Source organism: Sebastes fasciatus, chromosome 1, assembly GCF_043250625.1.
Source record: "Sebastes fasciatus isolate fSebFas1 chromosome 1, fSebFas1.pri, whole genome shotgun sequence".
In the NCBI taxonomy this organism is placed as follows: domain Eukaryota; kingdom Metazoa; phylum Chordata; class Actinopteri; order Perciformes; family Sebastidae; genus Sebastes; species Sebastes fasciatus.
In genome coordinates this window covers 8,063,804-8,075,064 of record NC_133795.1, presented here as the reverse complement: position 1 = coordinate 8,075,064, position 11,261 = coordinate 8,063,804, and the positions used below count along the sequence as shown (strand labels likewise).

General features: G+C 39.9%; 1 protein-coding gene and 1 non-coding gene across 2 annotated transcripts; one reads left to right on the top strand and one right to left on the bottom strand.

The window, feature by feature from the left end:
* Window positions 1-363: 363 nt before the first annotated feature.
* rpn1 (ribophorin I) lies at window positions 364-8,112 on the bottom strand. The gene is made up of 10 exons (XM_074611294.1): window positions 7,740-8,112; window positions 5,023-5,087; window positions 4,598-4,904; window positions 4,304-4,513; window positions 4,022-4,214; window positions 3,192-3,291; window positions 2,947-3,085; window positions 1,815-1,934; window positions 1,438-1,683; window positions 364-1,347 (listed from the first exon to the last, which is right to left on the bottom strand). Exons 1-10 carry the CDS (start codon window positions 7,971-7,973, stop codon window positions 1,165-1,167), a joined length of 1,797 nt encoding a protein of 598 aa, XP_074467395.1. The 5' UTR covers window positions 7,974-8,112; the 3' UTR covers window positions 364-1,164.
* An 867-nt stretch (window positions 8,113-8,979) lies between these two features.
* On the top strand, window positions 8,980-9,052 carry trnaf-gaa (transfer RNA phenylalanine (anticodon GAA)). The gene has a single exon. It is a non-coding gene; the product is annotated as a tRNA-Phe (tRNA).
* Window positions 9,053-11,261: the final 2,209 nt, after the last annotated feature.

Sequence of the window (11,261 nt, the reverse complement as noted above, 5' to 3'; positions counted from 1 at the left end):
TTTCATTCATTACATCCAACATGCAGCAGTAAATATATGCAGCAGTAAATGTCGTCGCAGTGAGACGAAACTTTACGTTTTCCGTTTTTTTGATGAAACATGCGGACACACTGAACTGCAGGCTGCAGAGTGTGTTTACCGCTGTAACCACCAGTCTCATGCTATGTTGCTTTTTCATACGTCTGCGGACTAATTAGCTTAATCTTCACAGGTCTTTGGACCGCGGTGGAAACGCAGACAACAATGGGCTGAAGGAACCTTTTAATTCCCTGAAAAGTATTTCCAGGGACTTTTGGTGGAAACCCATCTCATAACTCCATCGTCCATCTCCATGTGTAATCTAACAAAAACATGCTAAATGAGGACTTTCTCAAAACTTTATTTCAAATTGAACAGCTTTCCATATCAGTGCCCATTTCACAAACACCTATGTCCCATCTCCCATGTCTTTCATCACATACGACCTAATCTCATGTATTCACTAATCTCATGGTCAAAACTTACAAAACAAAATCATACAAAATGTAGAAAATATGACTGAGGAACATCAAAAACAAGCATTTGGGATGACACGGAACTAGAGCTTCAAATTTGTTCAAATATTAACGTCAGTCCAGGGGTCGAGTAGAAAAAAGTTGAAGTGCAAAAGAGATACGATTGGAAGAAGATCACCTTCATACTCAAGAACTAGAAATGATTCAATCTTAAGAGTATGTGAGTAAAGACATGAGAACGAAAACACTTGGGCCCTTCTGCTATTAGTTTCCAAAAAAAGTCCCATAACCATACACACTTAGGAGGGAAAAAAAATACAAAGTCCAGATTTGAACATCAAAATGAAAACGTGTCAAGTCTGAGCAGTGCGACAAAGTTTAAGTTTAGCTCAACAAACTCAAAAACAGACAAACAAAACAAAGTTGTGACGTAGCTGCTGTAGAGCCGAGCGTGCAGTGACCTCAAGTTTATCACAAGGCACAAGTGTTTGGATAAACCCATCACTACCAGAAGATGAGATGTTAATTGTCCATGTCTGGCTTCAAAGATGGTAAAAAGAAAGAGATGGTGTCACATTTAATTTAACTCTCATTCATACAAACAGTTGGTTGTATGTTGTAGCCGGGATGGTGTGTGTCTGTTTATGTGTGCGAGTGTGGCCGGAGTAGTTTAGAGGGCGTCCAGCAGACTGTCGACGCGGCCGACGAGCTCCTGCCTCTTGCCCGTCAGATTCTTCTCGCTCTCGATGTAAGCCTCCTTCTTGACCTTACCGGCCACCAGCCGCTCCGCCTCCTGGCTGGAGCGGCACACCAGCTCCTTCACCTGGCCGTCCAGCTTCTGCACCTCCCCGACCTGAGAGCACAGAGAGAGGGGAGTTAACATTACTGTACTTTCAGATTCACGCCATTTCAAATCTGTGCTCTCAAAACACACGTCACTTGCCTTATCAGCCAAGTCGGAGCCCTCGGCTTTGAGGCGGGCCTGCAGCGAGCTGATTTCATTGGTGAGGGTGCGGTGGTCGGCCTCCAGCGTCTTTCGACCGCTGTTTAGCGCCCCCGTGTCGCGGGACTGCTTGTAGCGGTTGACCACCTCGTCCATGTGTCGGTACAGACCCAGACGCTTGTTGACCAGAGTCAGCACCTGCTCGGTGATGGAAGCCACCTTCATACGCACCTCAGCCGCAGGATCCTGAACAAAGATAACAAGCATGAACACAGATTTAAAACTGTGAAGTGACAAGAACTGATTGAAGATAGAATTATGCAGAACATCTGCCAAAAAGGCTCCCTTTATACAAAAACACATGACTGTTGTCATACCTTTGTGATGGCAAAGTCCAGGCGGACATAGATGATGACGGTGAAGAAGAGGATGTAGAAGGCCCCTACGACCAAGAGAGGCTCCTGCAGCATCAGGATCCTATTGAAATTATAATGAACCTGTAATCACAAAAAATAGGTTTATTAACTCAGATTTGTATACAATTTCACAGCTCATATTATAATAGCTTTCTTTCTTCTTATTTTAGCATTTGATGCTTTTATTAGATAGTTATAGTTGACAGATGTGAGGAAATGAGAGAAAAGGGGAACAACATGCAACAAAGGCCGTATTAGAACTAGGGACGTTTGCAGTCAATGGTCTGTCTTAACCCCCTAAGTCATGGAGGCGCCCTGTAAGAAGAGAGCTAATTAACCCAAACAATTATTTGATTCATAAGTTTGTTGATAGACAAGATATTAATACTCTGATCATTTATCAAGTAAAAATACAAAACCTATGCTGATTAAAGCTTCTCAAATAAATCTAAATAAAAATACGAGGCATTGCATGATTTTCTCTGTAACATCTTGTAAATTGAAAAACCTTCTTTTGAAAGTACAGTATAGCCAGACAGATCTTAATAACAGCACTGAACAGCCCCTAAAGACTGATATTCAATAGATCCCACAAACAAAAACAAACGGGTCATTTAGCTGTTCTTTCCTGAGCCTTGTTCCACAAGGCAAGTTTACCAATTTATATAGATAACTTTGCTGAAAAAACTCAGAACCTCCTCAAATCTGGAACTGATGTAAAAAGTTGTGTTCCTTATCTTTTACTCAGCAAAGTTATCCAGATAACTCAGTAAACCAGCTTCTTGGAATATTTTGTCCTGAGGATGGCTCCATAGGTAAGACCAAAGGGTCTTTACATTATTTTTTAAATCAAACAAGTTCATACTACTGGTGCCACAAAATAACTCAGTGCACTTTAAGATACCTTGTGTGCAAGAGTTACATTCTTGAAGCTAAAAAAAAAAAAGCTTCTGTATAACATTAATAACACTGTAGTAGCTACATGTTATGTTAGTCAAAGCAATCTTCTAAAAATCTGCTGGTAATAATACATATGTGGGCATATGATATAGAATTAATCCAAATTCCCGTCCATTTCCACCCGTCCTCTTACCACAACATCCTGAATGTGATGCTCCACCAGGTTGTTCTTAGTGGCGATCAGCACTGGTCGGCCAAACGTATCCAGATACGTGTAGTGCAGCTGGTTTGGCAAGCGATCAATTTTGTAAGGTGTTTCCACGTTGATGTTTCTGATAAGACATGACAAAGAAATATGTGAGAACTCAGCATCAAACACTGCAGAAATCTCTACTAAACTAAACCGAACATGCTGTAGATCTGCTTGCAAACACCGACCTGGCCCCCTCTGGGAGGATGATTTTCACAGTGAGGGAGTCGATCACCTGGTCATCATACACATGGTCAACTAGCCTCATCTTCAGTGCATACTGGTCGCCTAGAAGATAGAATGATGGGACACATTAGCAACACACCCTGGGTGGCTATTTTTCCTCTCACTTTTGAGTGGTCCTTACAGAATATAGGTGGTAGGAATCATTCTCCTTTGGCTACATCCACACTAGTAGGTTTTAGTCATAAAACTGCGTTTTAAAACGAAAACCATCTCCGTCCAGACGAGCCTTTTAGGGCAGCTTCAGAATTAATCTCGGTCCATACTACCATGCCTGAAAATGCACATCACATGACGATTCACATGCTGGGCATGCTGAGCATGCATGTGCAGGTGTAAACAGGAAACAACGCGGTTGGTTGTTCAGTTGCAGAAAATACTATGAAGTACAGCAATGGTGAAAAGGAAGACCAGAGATGTCTTTGCTTGGACCGACGACGAGGTGGAGCTGTTACTGAAACTAACACACTAGTATAAGCCGACAGATATTGTTTGTTTTCTTCTGTAAAAGGTTCACAGGATAGCGGCGTTTGTGTCTGCGTCATCGTTCTTAAAAGGTCTCCGTTTCTGTTTGTCCAGACTAAAACGTAACACCGGAGTTTTAAAACAAAGTCAGCAGCATTTCCAAATATCTCCGTTTTAGGGGCTCGAAAACACCGGAGTAGTGTGAACACTAGGCAAAAACGTTACAAAAGTTATGCTTTTCAAAATGAAAACGTATTAGTGTGGATGTAGCCTATGTTTCAGTTGATTAAATTATCAAAAGTCAACTCACCCAGGGTGTAGAGGTACTCGTAGCTGGGCAGATTGTAGCCGATGATGTAGTGGGTCTTCCAGCCTCCGAACAAGGGGAAGCGAGGCCTGACCTCCACCTCCACTGAATCCTCCAGAATCTGCAGATGGGAGGTGGAGATGTTGCCAATCTCATCTCTGTAGTAGACGTCCTGGGCCGAGGCAGGGAGGATAGTCTGTTGAGGAGAAAGAATATATAGTCGTCATCATCACCTTTAAAAGTTAAAACAAGTCAGATGACAGTGGTTTATGTTTAATACAACACCTTGAAGGACTTGACGGATGAGATGCCGCTGTCTGACTGACGCTGATAGTCGTAACGTGAGAAAGGCCCCTTCAGGACAGCTCCTGTGTGCCTCAAGTTGATGGTCTCTTCCACAGCTATGTTGCCCCAGTGAGAGACCTCAATGGTCCGAATGATGCTGCTGATGGTGAGGAAGGGCGAGTTGTTTTCGTAATGGATCTTCATTGTATCCTGGACAGGAGAGAACATACACAACATTTTAGCAACTTTCTCGCAGCTTCAGTCGAAGTTTGCCTAATCTGGTCAAAGCCGTACCTCGCTGAACGGAGCCACGTCACGGAAAGGTCCGTACTCAATGATCTCATCGTTCTTGCTGGGGTTACCCAGCTTGGTGTAGGTCTCCACAGTCTTAGAGGCCAGGCGGACACGCGTAGTCTGGCTTCGAGTGGGGTACGGGGAGTACAGGTAGTGGTTCCCCATGAAGACCACCAGCTGGCGCTCAGCCTGTGTGATGTGTGAGGGGAAGGGCTTCAGGACGTGGCTTAATGTCATGTCCACCTTGGCTTTCAGCTGAGCACCTGCTGCCAGACTGGAGGGCAGCAGCACTTTGAAAAAAACGCCACTGTATGGGAACAGAGAGGAGCATGGGTAAATACATTTGCATAATGCTGTAAAATATCAGTTTCTCAGGAACTAAAAAATTTAATCTTGTTTTCAGGAATTCATTTTTGGTCTCATACCTTTGGCCCTGAATTGTTGTCTGTTGGAGTTCCAGTGTGCCATCCTCCTCTTCATCACCCTTCACCTGTGGAAACATGGTGGTTTGAGTAAAGAAAAATACTTTCAAGTTAAACCTGATTGACAGCTGCTCAAAGACGGCATGCTCCGGCTCGGCTCGGCTCGGCTCGGCTCTGATTGGTTGTTTTCCTCCGGTCTGTGAAATCTTTCAGATGCCATTAGGAGCCCCGGAGGACACAGAGACACATGATTTTTTTCCCAGCATTGCATACTGTAAAATTTCACCGGGTATAGTATGCAATTCACATACTATTGGTTTCATACTTAGGTTTCGGACATACTAAAATATCTCACATACTGTTTTAGCGTACTAAATAGCATGTTAGTGTGGAATTACGGACGCAAACTTTCTCATTTTACAGCTAAACCGTGCACTACAAGATGTTTCTGAAAACATCTGAGGCGAGAAATAGGCATTACAGTAACAGAATATTGATTCATATTTGATAAGAGTTTGACCATTTGATCGGAGTTCACGAGTGATTGACAGCTGCTCAGAGACGGAAAGACTCCAGCTCGGCTCTGATTGCTGGTTTTCCTCCGGTCTGTGAAATCTTGCAGATGCCATTAAGGAGCACCAAAGGACAGAAACACACATGATTTTTTTCAGATTACCTGTCTCATGCACTACTGTCAGGATATTGTGATTTTATAAAAATAACTTTAAAAAAAAAAAAAATCATATTTAGGCCAATTCTACCTACTCCTACCTAAACTACCTCTCAGATATGCTTCAGCAGTACACACCTACAAGACCTCTAAGGTCACTGGGAAAACATCTATTAGTAGTACCCAAGGTCAGAACGATACATGGTGAGGCTGCTTTTAGCTCCTACGCTGCTCAACTGTGGAACAAACTTCCAGATGAGATCAAATGTGCACCAACAGTGGTCACTTTCAAATCTAGACTCAAGACCAAAAACTGTTCTCAGATGCTTTTCTTAATTGATCAAATGCTGCACTTTAGTGTCTTTTGATTGTTTTTATCATCCTTTTAATTTTTTTCTTTTAACTTACACTTTTATTCACATTTTCATCTCATGCACTTTGTGCTCTTTTATCTTAATAATAATAATAATAATACATTTTATTTATATAGCGCTTTTCTAAAAACTCAAAGACACTTTACATAGATAAAAAGATTATAAAACAAGGACATCATAAAAAAAGATATAAAACACAATATTAATTACACATTAAAAGCAGTTCTAAAAAGGTGAGTTTTGATGTGTGATTTGAATTTGGTCAGCACTTTGTGCTCTTTTATCTTGCTTTTATATATGTAAAGCCCTTTGAATTGCCTTTGTGTATGAAATGTGCTATATAAATAAACCTGCCTTGCCTACTGCTGCTTTAAATACAGGACAAGTTTGTAGTCTGTAATGCAATTAACAATAGTTCCTTGAAGGAGCCCTGTGTTTAGCTATTATTATATTAGATATTAATATGTGTTTAGCTTATAATTCTGTCTAAAAACAGTTACAGTTTCATTCATTGGGTGCAGAGGGTGGGCAGGCCTGCAGCAGTCACACCCGGAAGTGAGCTGCTCAGCTCATACGTGTCATTCAGCCACTGACAGAAGCGTGCAGCGCTAAGGAAGTTAACATCACACTAACATCAACCACATCCTTAGCAATGCAAAATGAATGATCTAATCCAGGTTGAGCTGTTGCAGGTACATTTCTGTGCAACCAATGAGCTCATACCAACACTGTGAACACCATGCACTAAGAAATACAACATTACATGCTGCATAGTAGCTAACTGGCTGTTTGACTTCTTACTGGACCAGATCACATGAAGCCCAGCTAGTAGCTGTGATTTCATACATTCAGTTAACACACTGTAACATCATATATCAGCATGCAAATGCAACATTTCTTTACAGTTACCACTGGAAAGCTGCTCTGGTGGATCTGCTATACAGCTCTCATAGTAGTCTCATGATGTATTTTGCAGAAAGGCACAGAGGAGCAAGTCCATTCAAACATTTAAAACACTTTTACATAATGAAAATCAATAAAGTTTGCAAAACTTAAACATGTATTTACTACAAAATGCAGCAATGATGGTACCTTATGTGCTTTTTGTCCAAGATTACCTATTTTACAAATGCAATTACCTCTGTTTACATTACATCTATTTTTTATATTTTAGACTTCTAGTGTTCTGTTTATATTCATTTATTTATTACATCTACTTTACCTGTTTTATATTTGCTTTATAACTATGTGTGTTTTACCTGTTAGATATGTTTTATCTGCCTCGTTTAGTCTTGTCAAGTATTTGTTTTAAAGCAATGATCAGAAGAAGTGGCAGCTGTGAATCTTGTATTTAATACAATGATAATAAAGCTTTCTATTCTATTGTATTGTATTTATCAGGGCCTTATTGTAAAGACACTGGGTTCTACTACAGACTGGTACCAGGTACTACAGGTACCAGGTTTGGTACCTCTACATCATATATTAGTATACTAGTAACCTGTGCAGTATTGCTGCTGTGCACTTAGAGACAATGCAACATACAGAGCAGGAAGTTTCTGCACAGCCATAAACAGAGCAGCCTGCTATGAAGAAGCTAACATGCTAATGGTAGCAGGTCGGTTACAGACAGTAAGAGGCTGTTCTGTGTTATTTAGTTTAATATTGAGACTCACCGAAGCTCCGATGTGAGCCAGGTGCGGTGCCAGGTCAGGCTCCACCGCTAAGATGAAGCTGTGGACGGCAGAGTGTCCCTGGTTGGACATCACGATCTCGGTGGTGATCTTAGCCAGATGAGTGCCCAGATCCACGGTCCTCTTCACGTCCTCGTTCAGCATCTCCGCTGAGACCTGAGCGCTCACAGCGGCCAGCAGGAGAGCCAAGAGAAGAGGAGACTTAACACCCGTCATGGTTGTTGGGAGAAACACTCAGAAGCTGATATAACCGGGATAAGAGCGGACAGACTGTGAAGGAAGGAGGAGAAACGTAGAGCAGCAGAGAGAAAGGCCGCCGTGCCGCTCTACATCAGAAAAGGATGACGCTTCATTCGGTACGACGTGATGACGTCACGGCGCGCTATTTACGACGCGCTTTGCGTCGGGCGGAAGTGATTGTTTAGAAATCTGACAGAAAAACAATAATGTTAAGATGTTTTTTAAGATAAACCCATTTAATATAACGCGACTTTTTATTTTGTTTACGAAATTGGAAATATTTTTTTTAAAAATTGATTTAAAAAGTGTTTTGTTTTTTTACTTTTTTTATTTATTGACTCCAATTAAACCACACATGTACTTTCTTCTCAACGTTAAAAATAATTTCATCATTCAATATCGATGATTAAAACAAAGAATATGCCGTAACATAATCATCATATGTAAATCCAAAAGCAATATTTTATGTTGGAAAAAAAAATAAGAAATAGATAAGAGAAGAGAAGATGATGTCATGGGATGTCCGTGTCTTGCACAGGACAAAAATATACCTTATGGGTAGTGGGCGACAAGTGCATGAGACTGATATAACAAATGCTCACCGACAAAGACTTTGTTGATTACAAATATGATGCAATTTGAATGATTTTATTTTTTTATTTTACGATATTTGAAAAAAAAAGAAATTCCTGAAACTGATTTAAAAGTGCTGTTTTCTTTTCTTTTCTTTTTTTAACTTTTTATTTATTGAATTTACCTGTAAATGTTGGTCCCTGTTGGACTGTCTGACTATGAAATACCTTGAAATGGTAGTCAGTGACCTTTCCTACTGATGGCAGCTGTCAGTTTACCGTCAGCATAGCAATAACAGATGTTTGTGGCGCGTGACAGACTTCTGGTCATGTAAATACATAACCATAGATACAGTACGGGTGCGACCTCTGTGGTTATGATGAAACACTTCGGCTGTGAGTGTGTCAAAGCCGAAATAGCTCAGTTGGGAGAGCGTTAGACTGAAGATCTAAAGGTCCCTGGTTCGATCCCGGGTTTCGGCAGTGATGGGTGACATTTTAAACATTGTGGTGAGTGACTTAGTCCTGTTAATGCTGTTACTGAATGGGGTGATAGACAGTTGGTAATGCACCAGAAACCTGTTTGCCAGAGCCACAATAGAAAGGCACCTGCGAAACTGTTAGAGTATGTTTTTGATGAAAATTGCAAATACTTTTAAATACATATATTTGTGGATTTCTGATACATTTATTTAAAAGAATAAATATATGTGTGTGCATCAGAAATATATTTGTGAACCTTATTTTTTAAATGTGGAATTTTTTTACATTTATATACAATGATAACTATTTTTTTCGTGCTTTGAAAAATATTTTTGTGGAGAGAGTCATGTATATACATATACATAAATCACAAAATACATTTGTGAATCGTTCAGTGTGTATTCATTAACACTGAGACTGATCTGACTCCATATGAGACAGGGTTAGCCAATTGATCACACATTATTCGCCTCATAACACTGAGACACTAATTGGCTACGATAATTTATAAAATGGGGTTCAAAACAAAAAGTAGTTTTTTTAAGGAGGTGGATTAGTATTTTATTCACAGCAAAATAGAAATCTGATGACACACAAAGTTTGAATTAAGAGCTAGCCAAAGAGCCATGGCAAGCCAAGACCCTGACATCAGGATATCCTACGTAAACGTAAACTTTATTAGATTTTTCATATACATACATGACATTTGACCTCTATATAATTTATAAAATGGGGTTTAAAACAAAAAGGTTTTTTTTTAGGTGGAGGATTTGCATTTTATTCGCAGATAAATAGAAATCTGATGACTTGAGATGTAGTTGACTGTCATAATAAGTTAAAATAAAAGTCAGTATTAGAATACAATCTAGATACCAGGGGACATAAATTAAGTTTAGGACATAGTAATTGTAATTCTATTGCATTTAACCCATCTTTAGCAGCAGTGGGCTGCTGTAAAGCACCCGGGGAGCAATTTGGGTTCAGTTCAGTGTCCCGCTCAAAGACACTTCTACATGTAGACAGTAGGAACAGGGGATCGAACTGCTAACCTTGCGGTCAGTGGCTATAAGGCTGGAGAGAAGGACAACAATTGAGGCAGTAATCATGGCAGAAGGGGGATCACACTTTTGTCTCAGGCTACCTTGCAGGTTATTCTGACCAACGACATTGCTAAAAGAAAAAAAACACATATTTTGCTTGCAGCATTATAATTGATGTGTTATCGTGACATCTCAGGTTCCTGGAGGAACTAGATGTGTCCAGCGCATAACGTCAGCCCTCACGACCAGAGCTTGTTTTGGAGGAAGTGAACACAGCTCGGCTGGCAGCTAGCCTGTTAGTTTGACCTAACCTAAGGAATCCATTGGTACCAACCATGTCATACTAGCTTGTCGTGAAGGAGGCTAATTAACGCTCCAAACTTGAGCTAAATTTTGGCAAGGAAAAACTGTCATGGCCATTTTTAAAGAGATCCCTTGACCTCTTTAAAAATGGGTTCTGTTTGGGTACCCGCGAGTCTCCCCTTTATAGACATGGCCACTTTATGATAATCACATGCAGTTTTGGGGCAAGTCATAGACAAGTGACAGCTGTTGTTGCCTGTTGGGCTTGAGTTTGCCATGTTATGATTTGAGCATATTTTGTATGCTAAATGCAGTACCTGTGAGGGTTTCTGGACAATATCTGTCATTTTTTTGTGTTGCTAATTTATTTCTAATAATAAATATATACATACATTTGCATAAAACAAAAATGTTTCCCCACTCCCATGTTGATAAGAGTATTAAATATTTGACAAATCTCCCTTTAAGGCACATTTTTTAACAGATAAAAAATGTGCGATCAATTTCCGATTAACTGATTGACAGCCCTAATAGAATATATACTGTACATGAATAAAAAACATAGAGGAATCATAAGAAAATATAAATAAGAAATATGTATAACAGCAGTGCTAATAATAATGCTGAAAATACGATCTATCATTAACTGTGCTAAAATGCAAGAATAGTATAAATAAATAAGAATGTTAGTGTTCTGTATGAATAAATGCAGTAATAATGCCGATAATGAGTATACCAGATTATTGCACATCTGAATTATTATAGGTTATTCTGACCAACGACATAGCTAAAAAACAAAAACAACCACACACATTTTTTGCAGCATTATAATTGCAGCATTATAATTGGTGTGTTATTGTGACATC

What these genes read in the sequence shown, in the direction of transcription:
- rpn1 (XM_074611294.1), bottom strand. Translation starts at nt 7,973, where the DNA reads ATGACGGGTGTTAAGTCTCCTCTTCTCTTGGCTCTCCTGCTGGCCGCT. An exon ending in ACGTGGCTCCGTTCAGCGAG is followed by an intron (nt 4,514 to 4,597) that starts GTACGGCTTTGA and finishes TCTCCTGTCCAG; the next exon opens with GATACAATGAAGATCCATTA. An exon ending in CATCCGTCAAGTCCTTCAAG is followed by an intron (nt 4,215 to 4,303) that starts GTGTTGTATTAA and finishes TCTCCTCAACAG; the next exon opens with ACTATCCTCCCTGCCTCGGC.